Source organism: Mustelus asterias, chromosome 31, assembly GCF_964213995.1.
Source record: "Mustelus asterias chromosome 31, sMusAst1.hap1.1, whole genome shotgun sequence".
Taxonomy (NCBI): domain Eukaryota; kingdom Metazoa; phylum Chordata; class Chondrichthyes; order Carcharhiniformes; family Triakidae; genus Mustelus; species Mustelus asterias.
In genome coordinates this window covers 3,729,463-3,752,275 of record NC_135831.1, presented here as the reverse complement: position 1 = coordinate 3,752,275, position 22,813 = coordinate 3,729,463, and the positions used below count along the sequence as shown (strand labels likewise).

The 22,813-nt window shown below is 48.7% G+C and overlaps 1 protein-coding gene and 1 long non-coding RNA gene across 2 annotated transcripts in view; one reads left to right on the top strand and one right to left on the bottom strand.

Annotated features, from left to right (window-relative positions):
* Window positions 1–22,813, bottom strand: part of LOC144481726 (uncharacterized) — a 95,753-nt gene that overhangs the window by 13,414 nt on the left and 59,526 nt on the right. The window lies entirely within an intron of this gene.
* The window catches only part of epoa (erythropoietin a), a 65,827-nt gene that overhangs the window by 27,527 nt on the left and 15,487 nt on the right, over window positions 1–22,813 (top strand). Inside the window, exon 4 of the mRNA XM_078200862.1 lies at window positions 18,824–18,988. Coding sequence (XP_078056988.1) covers window positions 18,824–18,988 — 165 coding nt within the window. The remainder of the gene's footprint in view (window positions 1–18,823; window positions 18,989–22,813) is intronic.

The window sequence follows — 22,813 nt, the reverse complement described above, 5'->3', positions numbered from 1 at the left end:
ATCGGGTGGACTCTCAGAGGCTTTTTCCCAGGGTGGAAATGTCTGCTACGAGAGGACACAGGTTTAAGGTGCTGGGGGGTAGGTACAGGGGAGATGTTAGGGGTAAGTTTTTCACACAGAGGGTGGTGGGCGAGTGGAATCGGCTGCCGTCAGTGGTGGCGGAGGTGAACTCAATAGGGTCTTTTAAGAGACTCCTGGATGAGTACATAGAGCTTAGTGGGATGGAGGGTTATAGGTAGGTCTCGAAGGTAGGGATGTGTTCGGCACAACTTGTGGGCCGAAGGGCCTGTTTGTGCTGTAGTTTTTCTATGAACAGAGGGATCTGGGTGTTCATGTGCATAGATCCCTGAAAGTTGGCACCCAGGTTGATAGGGTTGTTAAGAAGGCATACGGTGTGTTAGCTTTTATTGGTAGAGGGATTGAGTTTCGGAGCCAGGAGGTCATGCTGCAACTGTACAAAACTCTGGTGCGGCCGCACTTGGATGTATTGCGTACAGTTCTGGTCGCCGCATTATAGGAAGGATGTGGAAGCATTGGAAAGGGTGCAGAGGAGATTTACCAGGATGTTGCTTGGTATGGTGGGAAGGTCTTATGAGGAAAGGCTGAGGGACTTGAGGTTGTTTTCGTTAGAGAGAAGAAGGTCAAGAGGTGACCTAATAGAGGCATACAAGATGATCAGAGGATTAGATAGGGTGGATAGTGAGAGCATTTTTCCTCGGATGGTGATGGCTAGCACGAGGGGACATAGCTTTAAATTGAGGGGTGAGAGATATAGGACAGATGTTAGAGGTGGGTTCTTCACTCAGAGAGTAGTAAGGGCGTGGAATGCCCTGCCTGCAGCAGTAGTGGACTCGCCAACATTAAGAGCATTCAAATGGTCATTGGATAAACATATGGATGATATTGGAATAGTGTAGATTAGAGGGGCTTTAGATTGGTTTCACTGGTCGCTGCAACATCGAGGGCCGAAGGGCCTGTACTGCACTGTAATGTTCTATGTTCTAATAAAACAAAAATAATTTATTTGTCGGTGGAGAGGTACAAGGGCGGCTTTGTGTCACCTGCAGAACTGCCCCTAATTCCGGATCGGGAAGTGAAGGAGGAATGATGGGGGCCGCTGTCTTAGTTGGGATAAATGCCTGGATGATTCAAGCACTCAATAAGGTGATGTGCAGAATCATATATTTCCGTTTCCCCGATCAGCTATTCTGTTGCTTGGTAAGGGGTTCCCTCAAACCCACTTAGTTTTGCACCCTTGTGTGTCTTGGTGTCACGTTACCCGTGACGACGACATAACAAGGACGTTTGGGTATATTTGGGCTTTTCACTCCCGGATTCAAGTCAAGCTCAGGTTGAGGTATGGGCTTATTCACTTCAGTTGTAAGGACAGAGAGCAGACGGAATGAAACTTGTAAATCTTAGATTCCTACAGTGCGGAAGGAGGCTATTTGGCCCAACGAGTCTGCACCGACCACGATCCTATCCCCACAACGCCATACATTGACCCTAGCTAGTCCCCCCCTAACACTGAGGGGGCAATTAATCAGGGCCAATCCAGCTAACCCCGCACGTCTTTGAACTGTGGGAGGAAACCGGAGCACCCGGAGGAAACCCACGCAGACACGAGGAGAATGTGCAAACTCCACACAGACGGTGACCCGAGCCGGGAATCGAACCCGGGTCCCTGGAGCTGTGAGGCAGCAGTGCTAACCACTGTGCTACCGTGCCGGCCCAATGTTGATGATCAGAGGGACCTGGGTGCAGCCGCACAGGAGAAGAAAGTTAGCATGCAGGTGCTGCAAGCAATTTGGAAGACAAGCGACTCTGGTCTTTCTTGCAAGGGGGCTGGAGTACAGGAACAAGGGAGTCTTGCTACAATTGTAGATGGCTTTGGTGAGAACGCACGTGGAAGACTTTGCGCAGTTTCGCTCTCCATGAGGAAAGAAGGATATACTTGTATTGGAGCCAGTGTAGCAATGGTTCACTAGATGGCTTCCTGCAATGAAAGGGTTGTCTTATGATGAGAGGCTGATTAAATTGGGCTTGTACCATCTGGAGTTTGGAAGAGTGAGGGGTAATCTCATTGAAAAGTGCAAGATTCAGATGAAGCTTGACAGGGTAGATAGTGAGAGGTTGTTTCCCCTTTGGCTGGGGAATCGAAAGTAAAGAACATAGAACAGTACAGCACAGAACAGGCCCTTCGGCCCACGATGTTGCGCCGAGCTTTATCTGAAACCAAGATCAAGCTATCCCACTCCCTATCATCCTGGTGCGCTCATAAAGTTTATTTATTAGTCACAAGCAAGGCTTACATTAACACTGCAATGTAGTTACTGTGAAATTGCCCTAGTCGCCACAATCCGGCGCCTGTTCGGATCAAACTCCACACAGACAGAGACCCAAGCCGGGAATCAAACCCACACAGATCTTGGACGGCACGGTAGCACGGTGGTTAGCACTGCTGCTTCACAGCTCTAGGGACCTGGGTTCGATTCCCGGCTTGGGTCACTGTCTGTGTGGAGTTTGCACATTCTCCTCGTGTCTGCGTGGGTTTCCTCCGGGAGCTCCGGTTTCCTCCCACAGTCCAAAAGATGTGCGGGTTAGGTTGATTGGCCATGCTAAAAATTGCCCCTTAGTGTCCTGAGATGCGTGGATTAGTGGGTAAATCTGTAGGGATATGGGGGTAGGGCCTGGGTGGGATTGTGGTCGGCGCAGACTCGATGGGCCGAATGGCCTCTTTCTGTACTGTTGGGTTTCTATGTTTCAATGCACCCTAACCATCACGTCTTTCGGACTGCGGGAGGAAACCGGAGCACCCGGAGGGAACCCACGCAGACACGGGGGGGAGAACGCACAGACAGTGACCCCAAGCCGGGAATCGAACCCGGGTCCCTGGCGCTGTGAGGCAGCGGTGCCCACCACTGTGCCGCCGTGCCGCCCAAAAGAACACAGGGAAATGAGGAAAACCTTCTACACTCAAAACCTTGGGATTCTCTCCCCCAGAGGGTTGTGGATGTTCTGCCGTTGAATGTATTTAGGACTGGGGTGGGCAGACTTTCAATCTCTCGGGGAATCGGGGGGCTATGGGCGGGCGGGTGGGATAGAGAGGTTAAAGCCATGATTGTAATGAATGGTGGGTCAGGCTGGAGGGGAAACGTGGGGTAGAATCTTTTTACCAGCGTGGATTTTCCGCTCCCGCTGAAGCCTTTTGAATTTTTGACTTTCAAACGGCTCGCTGCATTTTCCAGCTCCAACCCCTCCGCGACGGGCCATATAATTCAGCCCAGGATTGAGTCTCATTTCCAATGTTCTTTTATTGGTGAATCAATGTCAGATCGCTAGAAGCTGGGTCAAAGCTAGGCTTTTAAGGCGCTCTTAACATGTGAAGAGAGAGGGGGAGAGGTTTAGGGAGGGAATGCCAGTGCTTCGTGCCCAGGCAGCTGAAGGCACGGCTGCCAAGTGTGGAGCAATTTAAAATCGGGGATTCTCAAGAGGCCAGTATTGGATCACAGCGCCAGGGACCCGGGTTCGATTCCCGGCTTGGGGTCACTGTCTGCGTGGAGTCTGCACGCTCTCCCCGTGTCTGCGTGGGTTTCCTCCGGGTGCTCCGGTTTCCTCCTACAGTTCGCAAGACTTGCGGGTTAAAAGTTCATTTATTAGTGTCACAAGTGGGCTTACATTAACACTGCAATGAAGTTACTGTGAAAATCCCCTGGCCGCCACACTCCGGCGCCTGTTCGGGTAACACTGAGGGAGAATTTAGCACGGCCGATGTACCCTAACCAGCACGTCTTTCAGACTGTGGGAGGAAACCGGAGGAAACCCACGCAGACACGGGGAGAATGTGCAAACTCCGCACAGACAGTGCCCCCAAGCCGGGAATCGAACCCGGGTCCCTGGCGCTGTGAGGCAGCAGTGCTAACCCACTGTGGATTGGCCGTGGGGATTAGGTGGATTGGCTGTGCTAAATTCTCCCTCAGTGTTACCCGAACAGGCACCCGGAGTGTGGCGATTAGGGGATTTTCACAGTAACTTCACTGCAGTGTTAATGTAAGCCTACTTGTGACTAATAAATAAACTTTGGCGGATTGTAGTGCTAGAGGAGATTACAGAGATATGGTGGAGTGAGGCTATGAAGTGATTTGAGATCAAGGGTGAGATTTTTGGACTGAAATGTTGCTTGGCTGGGATCCTGTAAAGCACACAATATGGTGGTTCAACATGGCTTACTGGAGGTAAGGACAGCACAGTTTTAGTTCCTCTCAAGGGCCAGCCAGGAGAATGTTAGAATCATCAAATCTAGAGGCCTCATAGCTGGGTTTCAAATGCAAATGAGCTGAGGAAGAGGTAGAGTTGGATAACGTTACAGAGCTGGAAATGGGCTGTCTTGGTACTGGTGTTGATATATGGTTAGACGTTCAGCCTGGGGCTCAGGGAAGGCGGTGGCATAGAGATATTGTCACTGGACTAGTAATCCAGAGACCCAAGGCAATGCTTTGAGTAGCTGGATTCGAATCCCACCACGGCAGATAGTAAAGTTGTGGGCGGCATGATGGCACAGTGGGTTAGCACTGCTGCCTCACAACGCCAGGGACCCAGGTTCAAGTCCAGCCTCGGGTCACTGTCTGTGTGGAGTTTGCACGTTCTCCCCGTGTCTGCGTGGGTTTCCTCCGGGTGCTCCGGTTTCCTCCCGCAGTCTGAAGATGTGTAGGATAGGTTGATGGCTATGCTAAATTGTCCCTTAGTGTCCAAAGATGTGCAGGTTAGGTGGATTGGCCATGCTAAATTACCCCTTGGTGTCCAAAGATGTGTAGGTTAGGTTGATGGCTATGCTAAATTGTCCCTTAGTGTCCAAAGATGTGCAGGTTAGGTGGATTGGCCATGCTAAATTGCCCCTTGGTGTCCAAAGATGTGTAGGTTAGGTTGATGGCTATGCTAAATTGCCCCTTGGTGTCCAAAGATGTGCAGGTTCGGTGGATTGGCCATGCTAAATTGTCCCTTGGTGTCCAAAGATGTGCGGGTTAGGTGGATTGGCCGTGCTAAATTGTCCCTTGTTGTCCAAAGATGTGTAGGTTAGATGGATTGGCCATGCTAAATTGTCCCTTAGTGTCCAAAGATGTGTAGGTTAGGTTGATTGGCCGTGCTAAATTGTCCCTTGGTGTCCAAAGATGTGTAGGTTAGGTTGATTAGCCATGCTAAATTAACCCTAGTGTCAGGGGGAATAGCAGGGTAAATATGACAGGTTACGGGAATAGAGCCTGAGTGGATTGTGGTCGGTGCAGACTCGATGGGCCGAATGGCCTCCTTCTGCACTGATTCTATGATTATATTCACTGGAGTTTAGAAGAGTGAGAGGGGATCTCATAGAAACTTATAAAATTCTAACAGGTCCAGACAGGGTGGATTCAGAAAGAATGTTCCCGGTGGTGAGGGGGGAGCCCAAAACTAGGGGGTCAGAGTTTGAGGATAAGGAGGTAAACCTGTTAGGACTGAGGTGAGGAGAAATTTCTTCACCCAGAGGATGGTGAATGTGTGGAATTCACTCCCACAGAAAGTAGCTGAGGCCAAAACGTAGTGTGATTTCAAGAAGGAATTAGATATCGCTCTTGGGGCTAAAGGGATCGAGGGATATGGGGGGATGGGGGGAATCAGGACATTGAATTCAATGATCAACCATGATCAAAATGGTGGAGCAGGTGCGAAGGGCCGAGTGGCCTCCTCCTGCTTCTAGTTTCTATGTAAATAACCCGGTCTGGCCTACATGTGGCTCCAGATCCACAACAATGCAGTTGACCCTTAAATGCCCTCTGAAATGGCCTAGCAAGTGGTTCAGTTGAGGGCAATTAGGAATGGGCAATAAATGCTGGTCCAGCGAGCGGCACCCGCTTCCCATAAATTAATTTTGAAAATGACACCAGGGTTGCAAACGGTCTGGTTCAACCCCAGACAGTTGGGGTGGAGTCAATTGCCAGGAAACAGATTTGTAATGAGAGCCAAGACTCATAGCTTTGGTCTTCCCAATATCGAGTTGGAGGAGATTTCTGGTCACCCCATATTGGATAGTGTAGCAAAAGTGTGGGAGTTGGTAGAGATGATGGTGTGGTCGAGCTGGATCGTCAGCGCACAGGTCAAAACTAATGCTTTCCTTTCCGATCTTGTCGCCGATGGATGTGAAGGGAGCAAAGGTTAGATCCTTGAGAGGAACACCAGAGATGTTGGTAATAAGATGGGGTTTAGAGAAGCCATTGTAAGTGATACCCTTGCTACGATTAGATAGATAAGAATGGGTCTGGGAAAGTGCAGCCCCACCCAGATGGATAACAATGGAAAAAGTGGAGGAGGTCGGTGTGGTAAAATGTATCAAAGGCAGCAGACAGGATGAGGAGAGAGAGTTTATCTTTATTATGGTCATGTTGGAGGTCCTTTGATAAGACCACATTTCGGTACTGTTAGGGAGTGGAAGTTCATAGAAAGATGCAAACGGATTTGGAAGATGATGAGATCTTAAAAAAAAAAATGTTGAAGAGTCCTAACCTCTGAAGTTGCATCAATTTCTGTTTGATTAGTTAGCATTTTTGAGCCCTAAGTTGCTGGATGAGTAAGGCACGTAAAATTGAATGTGAGAGAGAATCTTGACACAGGATAGTTGGAGTTGGAGGATTAGAAGCAACCTCATCTTCAAATCCCTCGCCATCATCACCGATTTAATGATTTACTTCCGGCAGGGGTTTGGTTCAGTGCTTTGATGGAGGTTCAGAGATCAGAGAGTCATCAACTGTGACATAGCCAGGGTGAGAAACGAGAACAGGGAACAGTCACTGGAACATGATTTGATTTGATTTATTATTGTCACATGTATTGGGATACAGTGAAAAGTATTGTTTCTTGCGCGCTACACAGACAAAGCATACCGTTCATAGAGTACATAGGGGAGAAGGATTTGATTTATTATTGTCACATGTATTGGGATACAGTGAAAAGTATTGTTTCTTGCGCGCTATACCAAACATACCATTCATAGAGTACGTAGGGGAGAAGGATTTGATTTATAATTGTCACTTGTATTGGGATACAGTGAAAAGTATTGTTTCTTGCGCGCGATACCAAACAGACCATTCATAGAGTACGTAGGGGAGAAGGATTTGATTTATAATTGTCACTTGTATTGGGATACAGTGAAAAGTATTGTTTTTTGCGTGCTATACCAAACATACCATTCATAGAGTACGTAGGGGAGAAGGATTTGATTTATAATTGTCACTTGTATTGGGATACAGTGAAAAGTATTGTTTCTTGCGCGCTATACAGACACAGCATACCGTTCATAGAGTACACAGGGGAGAAGGATTTGATTTATTATTGTCACATGTATTGGGATACAGTGAAAAGTATTGTTTCTTGCGCGCTATACAGACAAAGCATACCGTTCATAGAGTACATAGGGGAGAAGGATTTGATTTGATTTATTATTGTCACATGTATTGGGATACAGTGAAAAGTATTGTTTCCCGCGCACTATACAGACAAAGCATACCATTCATAGAGAAGGAAAGGAGAGAGTGCAGAATGTAGTGTTACAGTCATAGCTAGGGTGTAGAGAAAGATCAACTTAATGTGAGGTAGGTCCATTCAAAAGTCTGACAGCAGCAGGGAAGAAGCTGTTCTTAAGTCGGTTGGTACGTGACCTCAGACTTTTGTATCTTTTTCCCAACGGGAGAAGGTGGAAGAGAGAATGTCCGGGGTGTGTGGGGGTCCTTGATTATGCTGGCTGCTTTTCCCCGAGGCAGCGGGAAGTGTAGACAGAGTCAATGGATGGGAGGCTGGTTTGCGTGATGGATTGGGCTACATTCACGACCTTTTGTAGTTCCTTGGGGTCTTGGTCAGAGCAGGAGCCCAGACCAAGCTGTGATACACCCAGAAAGAATGCTTTCTATGGTGCATCTGTAAAAGTTGGTGAGAGTCGTAGCTGACATGCCAAATTTCCTTAGTCTTCTGAGAAAGTAGAGGCGTTGGTGGGGCTTTCTTAACTATAGAGTCGGCATGGGGGGGTGTTGGGGCACCAGGTCAGGTTGTTGGTGACACCTAAAAACGTGAAGCTCTCGACCCTTTCTGCTTCGTCATTCCGTTGCCACTTCAATAGCAACTCTTGAAGCGTTTGACAAGTCTGCCCCGAGCTTACAGGAGGTGTCCATTGGAAAATGGACAAGTTCCACATCCATCAGCCTGGAAATTTGCAAATGCACAGGGAATATTTCCACAACATTTCACTGGTTTCTCGACTGAACTTGGAAATTTTCAATCCCGGCTGAGGTTGGATGTTCTTCTGAAGGGTTTTCAGACTAAATCCTATTGTCTGTTTCCCAATTCTGCCTATCCAGTGGGTTAAAATCGTTTGATATGATTTGAATGTTCCCATGTATCCATCCAACCTGTACAGTTAAAGTGCTTCGGGCAAATCTCATACCAGTTTGCCAAGCCTTAAACTGAAGGTTCACCAGTCTAATTCCTGGGATGGCAGGATTGTCTTTGGAAGAGAGATTGCGGAAACCTATATTCTCTAGAATTTCGAAGAATGAACGATGATCTCATTGAAACTCACAAGAATCTTGCAGTGCGTGACAGGGTAGATGTGGAGAGAATGTTGCTTCCGGCTGGTGAGTCTCGAACCAGCGGGGACAATCTCGGAATAAGGGGGAGGCCATTTAAGACTGAAATGAAGACATTTCTTCACTCAGAAGGTGGTGAATCTTTGTCTGTGGGTAGTGGCGGAAAATGGCGCAGAGGTAGTTGATCAGCTATGTTCTGTTTGAATGGGAGAGCAGGCTATATGAGTCGAATAGCTCCATTGTTCCTATGTCCCTATGAAGAATAGAAGAAGTGCTGTGAAAGCAGTTGTAACCTTAAGATTCCAGTGCAGCAAAGGGAAGATCCAAATGATGAAGCTGATAGAAACGGCTGTAGAAAATCTGAAAGCTCCAGAAACATTAAGACTTTAAAGATCAGCTACCCAATCGATGCCAATTGACCATTTCTCTCATAGAGTACATAGAATGGCTAAAGTTTATTCATTAGTCATAAGTAAGACTTGCATTAACACTGCAATGAAGTTACTGTGAAGTTCCCCTAGTCGCCACACTCCGGCGCCTGCTCAGGTCAATGCACCCTAACCACGTCTTTCGGACTGTGGGAGGGGAAACCGGAGCACCCGGAGGAAACCCACGCAGACAATGTGCTAGACTCCACACAGACAGTGACCTGAGCCGGGATTCGAACCCGGGTCCCTGGCGCTGTGAGGCAGCAGTGCTAACCCACTGTGCCACCGTGCCACCCCTGGTATGGGAAATGGAAGCTTTCTTCTGCAGAGTTTGGGGCAGAGACACATAGAACATAGAACAGTACAGCACAGAACAGGCCCTTCGGCCCACGATGTTGTGCCGAGCTTTATCTGAAACCAAGATCAAGCTATCCCACTCCCTATCATCCTGGTGTGCTCCATGTGCCTATCCAATAACCGCTTAAATGTTCCTAAAGTGTCTGACTCCACTATCACTGCAGGCAGTCCATTCCACACCCCAACCACTCTCTGCGTAAAGAACCTACCTCTGATATCCTTCCTGTATCTCCCACCACGAACCCTATAGTTATGCCCCCTTGTAATAGCTCCATCCACCCGAGGAAATAGTCTTTGAATGTTCACTCTATCTATCCCCTTCATCATTTTATAAACCTCTATTAAGTCATGGCTGGGAATTCACAGGATCATAGAATCCCTACAGTGCAAAAAGAGGCCATTCGGCCCATCGAGTCGGCACCGACCACAATCCCACCCAAGCCCTATTTCTGTAACCCCACATATTTACCCTGCTAGCACCCCTGATGCTAGGGTCAATTCTAGCACAGCCAATCAACCTAACCTGCACATCTTTGGACTGTGGGAGGAAACCGGAGCACCCGGAGGAAACCCACGCAGACACGGGGAGAATGTGCAAACTCCACACAGACAGTGACCCAAGCCGGGAATCGAACCCGGGTCCCTGGCGCTGTGAGGCAGCAGTGCTAACCACTGTGCCACCGTGCTGCTCCATAAAAGTATCTAATGTCTATCTGGTGCTGCTGTACCTCTTGATGGCGCTGGGTGTTTAACTTCATGTTTATTTGATGTATTGGGTGGCACGGTAGCACAGTGGTTAGCACTGCTGCTTCACAGCTCCAGGGACCTGGGTTCGATTCCCGGCTCGGGTCACTGTCTGTGTGGAGTTTGCACATTCTCCTCGTGTCTGCGTGGGTTTCCTCCGGGTGCTCCGGTTTCCTCCCACAGTCCAAAGATGTGCGGGTTAGGTTGATTGGCCAGGTTAAAATTGCCCCTTAGTGCCCTGAGATGCATAGATTAGAGGGATTAGTGGGTAAAATATGTAGGGATATGGGGGTAGGGCCTGGGTGGGATTGTGGTCGGTGCAGACTCGATGGGCCGAATGGCCTCTTTCTGTGCTGTAGGGATTCTATGATTCTATGTTTTTACTGCCACGATGTGACACCAACATTGATAAACTTGTATAATTCAGCCTCAGATGGGGCAATTGCATCAATTCCGGGGTATCATCCTTTAGGAAGGATGTCAAGGCATTAGAGAGACTGCAGCAAAGGTTCACGGGAATGGTCCCAGGGGTGAGGAACCTCAGTTACATGGAAAAGATTGGAAAAGTTGGAACAGTTCTCCTTGGAGAAGAGAAGGTTGAGAGGAGATTTGATTTGAGCTACTCAAAGTCATGAGGGGACAGATGGGGAGAAACTGTGCCAGGATCACGGGAGGTGATGGTGTAATGTTATGGTCGCTGTTAAAGTTTATTTATTAGTCACAAGTAAGGCTTACATTAACACTGCAATGAAGCTAATGTGAAATTTCCCTAGTCGCCACACTCCGGCGCCTGTTCGGGTCAATGCACCCTAACCAGCACGTCTTTCAGACTGTGGGAGGAAACCGGAGCACCCGGAGGAAACCCACGCAGACACGGGGGGGAGAACGTGCAAACTCCACACAGACAGTGACCCAAGCCGGGAATCGAACCCGGGTCCCCGGCGCTTAGAATCTTAGAAACCCTACAGCACAGAAAGAGGCCATTCGGCCCATCGAGTCTGCATCGACCACAATCCCACCCAGGCCCTACCCCCATATCCCTACATATTTACCAACTAATCCCTCTAACCTACACATCTCAGGACACTAAGGGGCAATTTTTTAGCACGGCCAATCAACCTAACCCGCAAGTCTTTGGGACTGTGGGAGGAAACCGGGGCACCCGGAGGAAACCCACGCAGACACGAGGAGAATGTGCAGACTCCGCACAGTTTGGGCGGCACGGTAGCACAGTGGTTAGCACTGCTGCTTCACAGCTCCAGGGACCCGGGTTCGATTCCCGGCTTGGGGTCACTGTCTGTGTGGAGTTTGCACATTCTCCTCGTGTCTGCGTGGGTTTCCTCCGGGTGAAATCATAGAAATCATAGAAACCCTACAGTGCAGAAGGAGGCCATTCGGCCCATCGAGTCTGCACCGACCACAATCCCACCCAGGCCCTACCCCCACATATTTTACCCGCTAATCCCTCTAACCTACACATCCCAGGACTCTAAGGGGCAATTTTGTAATCTGGCCAATCAACCTAACCCGCACATCTTTGGACTGTGGGAGGAAACCGGAGCACCCGGAGGAAACCCACGCAGACACGAGGAGAATGTGCAAACTCCACACAGACAGTGACCCGAGCCGGGAATCGAACCCGGGACCCTGGAGCTGTGAAGCAGCAGTGCTAACCCACTGTACTACCGTGCCGCCCGGGTGCTCCGGTTTCCTCCCACAGTCCAAAGATGTGCGGGTTAGGTTGATTGGCCGTGCTAAAATCGCCCCTTAGTGTCCTGGGATGCGTAGATTAGAGGGATTAGCGGGTAAAATATGTAGGGATATGGGGTTAGGGCCTGGGTGGGATTGTGGTCGGTGCAGACTCGATGGGTCGAATGGCCTCTTTCTGTACTGTAGGGTTTCTATGATTTCTATGACAGTGACCCGAGCCGGGAATCGAACCCGGGTCCCTGGAGCTGTGAAGCAGCAGTGCTAACCACTGTGTTACTGTGCCGCCTGTTTTCACTGGGCTACTGATCTGGGGACCCAGGAAAAGGGGTTCGATTCCCACCTCAGCAGATGGCGAAATTTGAAGAAAAACCTGGAATTAAAAGTCTAATGATTGTCGTAAAATCCCACCTGATTCACTCAAGTCCTTCAGGGAAGGAAATCTGCCATTCCTTACCTGTGTGTAATCCCCAGAGCGCTGCTCCTTCGTCAGATGGAGTGGAAATCTGCTCTCAAACAGGGCACAGAGACACAAAAATCAAGTTACAGAATACTGATTAGAATGCGAATCCCTACAACCAACCAGATCTTAAAGATACAGACAATGTGGTTGGAGGGAGCATTAAGCACAGGTTAAAGAGATGTGTATTGTCTCCAGACAGGACAGCCCGCAAGTCCAGGAGGCAAGCTGTGGGGGTTACTGATAATGTGACATAAATCCAACATCCCGGTTTAGGCCGTCCTCATGTGTGCGGAACTTGGCTATCAGTTTCTGCTCAGCGACTCTGCGCTGTCGTGTGTCGTGAAGGCCGCCTTGGAGAACTTTAGGAAGGATGTCAAGGCATTAGAGAGACTGCAGCAAAAATATCTGAAAAGGAAGGATGCGCAGGGTTACAGAGACTGGCACCAGGTGCTTGGCTCACTGAGAGCTGGTTGATTAACCTCCTGTGGGTAATAACAATCCTGTGATCATGTTGAGCGATTATATCGTCTATATAAACCACGTTGATTCCTGTGACGGATATTTGAACCTAGCATTGGACCTACAGAAGCTGGACCACTGGTCTGAATGTACAGTTGCAAATTCACCATTGATTGAAGAGTTGAGGACAGGTTGCACAAGCCCGCTTTGTGTCTTGAGCGGTGGGTGATCAGTTAGGAGGTCTTCAAACTAATGCAAGCATTTGATGAGGTAGTTGAAGGGGAACACGGTGGCACAGTGGGTTAGCACTGCTGCCTCACGGCACCAAGGACCAGGATCCGATTCCCGGCTTGGGTCTACTGTCTGTGCGGAGTCCGCACGTTCTCCCCGTGTCTGCGTGGGTTTCCTCCGGGTGCTCCGGTTTCCTCCCACAGTCCGAAAGACGTGCTGGGTAGGCGCGATTGGCCGTGCTAAATTCTCCCTCAGTGTTACCCAAACAGGTGCGTGACGTGTTGGGAAGCAGAAAGGGAATGTCAGGTGGGACCTTGTGACCCCAAGGAAGTGAATTATTATGAAGTATATTCAACCCGACTTTAGAGATAGGATCGAGGGCAAGTTGGTGTGTTTGAGGAGAAGGATTCTTTTCGAATGGGATGTGGGTATTGTTGGCAAGTCCAGCATTGGTTGCCCATCCCTATTTGTCCTTAGGGCGGCACGATAGCACAGTGGTTAGCACTGCTGCTTCACAGCTCCAGGGTCCCGGGTTCGATTCCCGGCTTGGGTCACTGTCTGTGTGGAGTTTGCACATTCTCCTCGTGTCTGCGTGGGTTTCCTCCGGGTGCTCCGGTTTCCTCCCACAGTCCAAAGATGTGCGGGTTAGGTTGATTGGCCATGCTAAAAATTGCCCTTAGTGTCCTGAGATGCATAGGTTAGAGGGATTAGTAGGTAAATATGTAGGGATATGGGAGTAGGGCCTGCGTGGGATTGTGGTCGGTGCAGACTCGATGGGCCGAATGGCCTCTTTCTGTACTGTAGGGTTTCTATGATTCTATGAACTGAGAGTCTCGCTCAGCCATTTCAGACGGCAGTTAAGAGTCAACCACATTGGCTGTGGCTCTGGAGTCACATGTAGGCCAGACCGGGTAAGGTTGAGAGATTTCCCTTCCCTTTAATTCTTTATGAACGGTATGCTTTGTCTGTATAGTGCGCAAGAAACAATACTTTTCACTGTATCCCAATACATGTGACGAATCAAATCCTTCTCCTCTATGTACTCTATGAACGGTATGCTTTGTCTGTATAGGGCGCAAGAAACAATACTTTTCACTGTATCCCAATACATGTGACAAATCAAATCCTTCTCCCCTATGTACTCTATGAACGGTATGCTTTGTCTGTATAGGGCGCAAGAAACAATACTTTTCACTGTATCCCAATACATGTGACAAATCAAATCCTTCTCCCCTATGTACTCTATGAAAGGGGCGGCACGGTAGCACAGTGGTTAGCACTGCTGCTTCACAGCTCCAGGGACCTGGGTTCGATTCCCGGCTTGGGTCACCGTCTGTGTGGAGTTTGCACATTCTCCTCGTGTCTGCGTGGGTTTCCTCTGGGTGCTCCGGTTTCCTCCCACAGTCCAAAGATGTGCGGGTTAGGTCGATTGGCCGGGTTAAAATTGCCCCTCAGTGTCCCGGGATGCGTAAATTAGAGGGATTATTGGGTAAAATATGTAGGGATATGGGGGTAGGGCCTGGGTGGGATTGTGGTCGGTGCAGACCCGATGGGCCGAATGGCCTCTTTCTGTACTGTAGGGTTTCTATGATTTCTATGACATGTGACAATAATAAATCAAATCCTTCTCCCCTATGTACTCTATGAATGGTATGCTTTGTCTGTATAGCGCGCAAGGAACAATACTTTTCACTGTACCCCAATACATGTGACAACAATAAATCAAATCAAATAAATGATATGAGCGAACCAGATGGGTTTTTACAATTATCAGTGGTTGTTTCTAAGTCTATTTTTTTTTCTAAATCTAGCTTTATATTCTAAATTTATTGAAGAAAGCATGTCCCCAGAGAATTAACCTGTGTCTCTGGCTGACTAATCCAGTGACATTACCACTATGCCACCATCTCACCCTAAAGGATATTAAGGGGTATGATTTGGAGCGACACGGTGGCGCAGTGGTTACCACTGCTGCCTCACAGCGTCAGGGACCCAGGTTCGATTCCCGGCTTGGGTCACTGTCTGTGTGGAGTCTGCACATTCTCCTCGCGTCTGCGTGGGTTTCCTCCGAGTGCTCCACTTTCCTCCCACACTCCAAAGATGTAAAGTTTATTTATTAGTCACAAGTAGGCTTACATTCACACTGCAATGAAGTTACTGTGAAAATCCCCCTAGTCGCCACACTCCGGTGCCTGTTTGGATAACACTGAGGGAGAATTTAGTATGGCCAATTCACCTAACATGCACGTCTTTGCACTGTGGGAGGAACCTCTATGCATCTGTAAACCGGAGCACCCGGAGGAAACCCACGCAGACACGGGGGGAACATGCAAACTCCACATAGACAGTGACCCAAGCCGGGAATCATAGAAATCATAGAAACCCTACAGTACAGAAAGAGGCCATTTGGCCCATCGAGTCTGCACCGACCACAATCCCACCCAGGCCCTACCCCCACATATTTTACCCGCTAATGTACGCATCTCAGGACTCTAAGGGGCAATTTTTAACCTGGCCAATCAACCTAACCCGCACATCTTTGGACTGTGGGAGGAAACCGAAGCACCCGGAGGAAACCCACGCAGACACGAGGAGAATGTGCAAACTCCACACAGACAGTGACCCGAGCCGGGAATCGAACCCGGGACCCTGGAGCTGTGAGGCAGCAACGCTAACCACTGTGCCCACTGTGACGCCACGTGTATGTTAGGTGGACTGGCCATGCTGAATTGCCCCTGAGTGTCAGGGGGACTAGCTCGGGTAAACACATGGGGCTATGGTGATGGGATCCTGGGTGGGATTGTGGTTGGTGTGGATCAAACGGCCTCCTTCTGCACTGTAGGGATTCTATGATGAGGAAAATGATGGGTTGTATGAATTGATTATCCATGAAACTACTCAACAGAGTTGGTAAACTGATAAGGAGAGGAGCATTGGACAAAGCATGGCGGTGTGTTCTGCTTCTCAGCGTCAGCAGTGTGTACCTTGCTGTTCCTATTAAAGTCACGTGGCACTATTACTGATCTGTCTGGGTCAGTTAGAGATTAATTGCCAGGTCAACCTAAAGGTTAAATGTTTTTCTTTCAGAATGGGAAATTTGGCTCCTAATTCCAAGTTCGATCTTGATCTGGCAGGGTTTATTGTACATTGAAAAAGCAATTGGTTTCCACTCTTCTTGAGTATTTTCTCAAGTGATGCAGAAGTATCTGCGTGCCGGGGGGAGGGGGGTCACTGACGGACTTCAAGATGCAACAAGATGCAACTCCATTTGCCTCACGCCTAATTGTGCCTGAACTGATCGCATTTTAAAGCGTCACAATTCAAAAGAATGCTCGGAGAATCCACTTGAAGGAGCATGGGGTGGCACAGTGGGTTAGCGCTGCTGCCTCACAACGCCAGGGACCCGGGTTCGATTCCCGGCTTGGGTCACTGTCTGTGTGAAGTTTGCACGTTCTCCCCGTGTCTGCGTGGGTTTCCTCCGGGTGCTCCAGTTTCCTCCCGCAGTCCGAAAGACGTGCTGGTTAGGGTGCATTGGCCGGGCTAAATTCCCCCTCAGTGTTACCCGAACAGGCGCCGGACTGCGGCGACTAGGGGATTTTCCACAGCAACTTCATTGCAGTGTTAATGTAAGCCTCACTTGTGACTAATAAATAAACGTTAACATTTAACAGCCTCTAGGATTGAAAGACTTGCACCCGATTTGGGGAGGGCCGCATTGTCAGAGGAGCTGCCTTCTGGATGGGACACCATCCGAGGCACCAGTCCGACCTCTCAGCTAGATGTTAAAGACTGTCGGGCAGCACGATGGCACAGTGGGTTAGCACTGCTGCCTCACAGCGCCAGGGACCCGGGTTCGATTCCCGGCTTGGGGTCACTGTCTGTGTGGAGTCTGCACATTCTCCCCCCGTGTCTGCGTGGGTTTCCTCCGGGTGCTCCGGTTTCCTCCCACAGTCCGGGGAAAGACGTGCTGGTTAGGGTGCATTGGGCCGTGCTAAATTCTCCCTCAGTGTTACCCGAACAGGTGCTGGAGTGTGGGCGACTAGGGGGATTTTCACAGTAACTTCCTTGCGGTGTTAATGTAAGCCGACTTGTGACAGTAATGGATAAACTTAAACTTTAAACATGGTGATACTTTGAGGAAGATTATGGGAGTTCTCCCATATCCTGGCTGATATTTATCCTTTAACCAACATAATTATATAAAAAACGCTGACCTGGTTGTTATCATGTTGCGGTTTGTCGAATGTTGCTCTGTGCAAATTGTCCGGCACTTTTCCCTATGCTGCAATATGAAGTACACCTTTGTGTGAAGCTCCTTGGGATGTCCTGTGGTTTTGTGAAGTGCGATGTAAATTCAGGTCATTCATTCACAAAGTACACCGCAGATTTGGCTCCTGGCAGAATGTCATTGGTAGCATGCCAAGTGTTAAGTTTAGTGCGACATATGGGATTTGTTTTGATTGCTTATTATGGGCTCCTTTGAGTAGATACAATAGAATCATAGAATCTCCCCAGTGCAGAAGGGGGCCGTCACCGAGCCCGCGCCGGTCACAACCCCACCCAGACCCCATCCCTGCAATTTACCCTTGCTAATCCCCCTGACACTAGGGGGCAATTTAGCATGGCCAATCCACCTAACCTGCACATCTTTGGACACTAAGGGGCAATTTAGCATGGCCAATCCACCTAACCTGCACATCTTTGGACACTAAGGGGCAATTTAGCACGGCCAATCCACCTAACCTGCACATCTTTGGACACTAAGGGGCAATTTAGCACGGCCAATCCACCTAACCTGCACATCTTTGGACACTAAGGGACAATTTAGCACGGCCAATCCACCTAACCCACACATCTTTGGACCCTAAGGGACAATTTAGCACGGCCAATCCACCTAACCTGCACATCTTTGGACCCTAAGGGACAATTTAGCATGGCCAATCCACCTAACCCACACATCTTTGGACCCTAAGGGACAATTTAGCACGGCCAATCCACCTAACCTGCACATCTTTGGACACTAAGGGGCAATTTAGCATGGCCAATCCACCTAACCTGCACATCTTTGGACACTAAGGGACAATTTAGCACGGCCAATCCACCTAACCTGCACATCTTTGGACTCTAAGGGGCAATTTAGCATGGCCAATCCACCTAACCTGCACATCTTTGGACACTAAGGGGCAATTTAGCATGGCCAATCCACCTAACCTGCACATCTTTGGACACTAAGGGGCAATTTAGCATGGCCAATCCACCTAACCTGCACATCTTTGGACACTAAGGGACAATTTAGCACGGCCAATCCACCTAACCTGCACATCTTTGGACACTAAGGGGCAATTTAGTATGGCCAATCCACCTAACCTACACATCTTTGGACACTAAGGGACAATTTAGCACGGCTAATCCACCTAGCCTGCACATCTTTGGACACTAAGGGGCAATTTAGCACGGCCAATCCACCTAGCCTACACATCTTTTGGAGTGTGGGAGGAAACCGGAGGAAACCCACGCAGACACGAGGGAGAACGTGCGAACTCCACACAGACAGTGACCTGAGGTCGGGGTTTGAACCCGGGTCCCTGGCGCTGTGAGGCAGCAGTGCTAACCCGCTGTGCTAAAGGACTGATTGGGAGTGGGATTCGTAGTGAGTGAAGGTCAGGGAATTATTGGCCCACTTCTGAGAAATTCTGGTCCGATGCTTTAGCGGGCCGATTCTAAGAGCCTGACATTTTCTCCCCGCTGCCCATGCCTCAGTGGGAGCTCAGAATGTGTTGTGTTGGGATGATCATACAGTTGCTGCATTAATCTTTCTGTCTCCGCAGTCGAGGACGAAAGCTGAGGAGGTGCAGACTGGCCTCAAAGTGCTCGCCGCTGCAGTCCAGAAGGCCCAGAACGTGACGGTCAACAGTAACATGCAGTATCTCATCGAAAGGAGCTACAGTAATATCCGCAGCTTAACACAGATGGTGAGGAGTTTCAGTGCACCGGTAAGTGGCACAAATAAAATCATGGGGTACAGAGAAAGTTGGGGAATTGAAGGACGTGTCTTCGCACCCCTAATATTGATTCGATTTATTATTGTCACATGTATTGGGATACAGTGAAAAGTATTGTTTCTTGCGCGCTATACAGACAGAGCATACCGTTCATAGAGTACATAGGGGAGAAGGATTTGATTTATTATTGTCACGTGTATTGGGATACAGTGAAAAGTATTGTTTCGTGCGCGCTATCCAGACAAAGCATACCGTTCATAGAGTACATAGGGGAGAAGGATTTGATTTATTATTGTCACATGTATTGGGATGCAGTGAAAAGTATTGTTTCTTGCGCGCTATCCAGACAAAGCATACCATTCATAGAGTACATAGGGGAGAAGGAAAGGAGGGGGTGCAGAATGTTGTGTTACAGTCATAGTTAGGGTGTAGAGAATGATAAACTTAATATATTTAATTTGATTTATTATTGTCACATGTATTGGGACATGGTGAAAAGTATTGTTTCTTGCGCACTATACAGACAAAGCATACCGTTCATAGAGTACACAGGGGAGAAGGATTTGATTTATTATTGTCACATGTATTGGGATGCAGTGAAAAGTATTGTTTCTTGCGCTATACAGACAGAGCATACTGTTCATAGAGAAGGAAAGGAGAGCGTGCAGAGTGTGGTGTTCCAGTCGTAGCTGGGGTGTAGGGGTGAGGTGAGGTTTATTGGGGTGCGCTGAGACGGTGGGATATGTGGGGGCGGCTGTAGTCTTTACAGATATCCATTTTCCCTCTGCAGGTTCCATCCTTTTCCCCCTCTTCCTGTCGTCAATAGAATCGGGTGATGCCTGTCACAGTCCGTAGCTCAGTGGGCAGTCTTCCTGTACTTTGCTTAACTGGTTGTGTGCGCCGATGGGATGTTTGACTATGGAAGCCATCGCGGCTCAGCACGATGCTGCTCTCATGTGGGTGTCCGTGCTGTGAGCGCTTTGGATATCGATCAGAAACTGAAACCTTCCGAGCCAGAGGAGACGGAGACTAATTGTAATGTCTGCCTCCAACTTGAGTGATTTGGCATAAAGCAGAGGAATTTATTCATCAATAGAAATGTATAGAATCAGAGAATAGAATCATAGAATCGCTACATTGCGGGAGGGGGCCATTCAGCCCATCGAGCCTGCACCGACAACCATCCCACCTAGGCCCTATCCCTGTAACTCCACATATTTACCCCTCTAACCTCTCTAACCTATGCATCCCGGGACACTAAGGGGCAATTTAGCATGGCCAATCCACCTGACCTGCACATCTTTGAATACTAAGGGGCAATTTAGCATGGCCAATCCACCTGACCTGCACATCTTTGAATACTAAGGGGCAATTTAGCATGGCCAATCCACCTAACCCGCACATCTTTGGACACTAAGGGACAATTTAGCACGGCCAATCCACCTGACCTGCACATCTTTGGACACTAAGGGGCAATTTAGTATGGCCAATCCACGTAACCTGCACATCTTTGGACACTAAGGGGCAATTTAGCACGGCCAATCCACCTGACCTGCACATCTTTGGACACTAAGGGCAATTTAGTATGGCCAATCCACCTAACCTGTATATCTTAGGACACTAAGGGAGAATTTTGCATGGCCAATCCACCTAACCCGCACATCTTTGAATACTAAGGGGCAATTTAGTATGGCCAATCCACCTAACCCGCACATCTTTGGACACTAAGGGGCAATTTAGCACGGCCAATCCCCCTAACCCGCACATCTTTGGACACTAAGGGGCAATTTAGCATGGCCAATCCACCTAACCAGCACATCTTTCAGACTGTGGGAGGAAACCGGAGCACCCGGAGGAAACCCACGCAGACACGGGGGGAGAACGTGCAGACTCCACACAGACAGTGACCCAAGCCAGGAATCGAACCTGGGTCCCTGGAGCTGTGAGGCAGCAGAGCTAACCACTGTGCCGCCTTATTAATATTAAAATTATAGGAATTTATTCATCAATAATATTTGTTCTGTATTAGTTGGATTTCTGATTTTTTTTTAATTGGCCGTGCTAAATTCTCCCTCAGTGTTACCCGAACAGGCGTCGGAGTGTGACGACTAAGGGATTTTCACAGTAACTTCATTGCAGTGTTAATGTAAGCCGACTTGTGACTAATAAATTAAATTTTACTTTACTTTTTGATTGTAATGTCTGCCTCCAACCTTAGAAATTTGGCATAAAGCAGAGAGATTTACTAATCAATAGAAATGTATTAATATTGAAATGACAGGAATTTATTATTCAATAATATTTGTTCTGTATCAAAGAACAAAGAACAGTACAGCACAGGAACGGGCCCTTCGGCCCTCCAAGCCTGCGCCGGTCATGATGCCTGCCTAAACTCAAGCCGTATGCACTTAGAGTCCGTATCCTTCCATTCCCATCCTATTCATGTATTTGTCTAGTTGCCCCTTAAATGCGCTATCGTACCCGCTCCCACCACCTCCCCGGACAGCGCCTTCCAGACACTCACCATCCTCTGTGTAAAAAAACTCACCTCGCACATCTCCTCTAAACTTTTCCCCACGCACCTTCAACCTATGTGCTCTCAAACAGGGCACAGAGACACAGAAATCAAGTTACAGAATACTGATTAGAATGCGAATCCCTACAGCCAGCCAGGTCTTAAAGGTACAGACAATGTGGGTGGAGGGAGCATTTTAAACACATCTCCACATCATAGTAAGAGACATGCAGTAAATAACCGGAGTGCGAGCAGTTGTGACAATGCAAGGGGCCGGATTAACTGGCGTGGTCGCAACGACATGCTGGTTAGCTGGAGTGCAGGGTTAGTGATTGCCTTTGTACTGATGTTAACTCAACTCTGTCATGTTGTCAGGCTGGTGAACTCCTCCACGTCATCAATACCCACTGTTTAAACAAAAATGCCGCAACGCCAAATTGTTACTGATGATTTTTGAACGGTTTGGCTTCTTAAGGGATTGGGACTGTAACGTGGCGGAGGGGGGGGGGCGGATTGGTAACCCTGCGGCGATGGAGTGTGGCGCTCGCTCCCCACCCCTCCCCCCAAGCCTGGGTGCTACTCAGCTTTCCAGCTTGCTTTGGTCTTATCCCTTTCCGATACAGGCCTTCAGGCCTGTCCACCGTGCACTGATGCTTGCAATTTAACCCGGCAGCAACCTTCAAATATTGACACTGGAGAAATGACAGGGGAATGGCTAAAAATAATGAGCTTCACTCCTGCTCTCTGTCACGTAACCCATCCTGTCACCCGTCTCCCCATGCCCGGGGCCACAGGATGTTGACGATGTCGGGACGCAATAAACAGCTTTATTGGATGAGGAACAGCTTTCTGTGAATAGAGTTAGCTTTCCTGGAATAATCCTGCCGGGCGGTTGGGTCTGGGGTTAGCACAATACAATTGCATCTTCGGTTTCAAACTTTTAACTTATTAGTCATGGAGACGTCCTTTTGTGTGTCCGTGTGTAAATTATCTGTCTGTCTCTCTCTCTCTCTCATTTTCTTTTGAGGTCACCTCCCCTTCCCAACTTGGAGCTCGGGCTCGGTCAGTCGGCCAGCAGCATGGTTCGCTCTGGGTCAAATGTATTGTGGGTCCCTGTATTAAAGCTCGAGTTTACAACCCAGGCTTTCAAGGTTGTGCCTTCTTGTTGGCTAAGGAGCTGTACCTGCTGATCTGTTGCGATCGGGATGGTAAAGAGCCCAGGGGTGTGTTTGGCACGGGGAGGGGTTTGGGTGGGGGGTGGGGAAGAGGTTGCCCTAATCGACAGTCATTCCTCTGCTCTC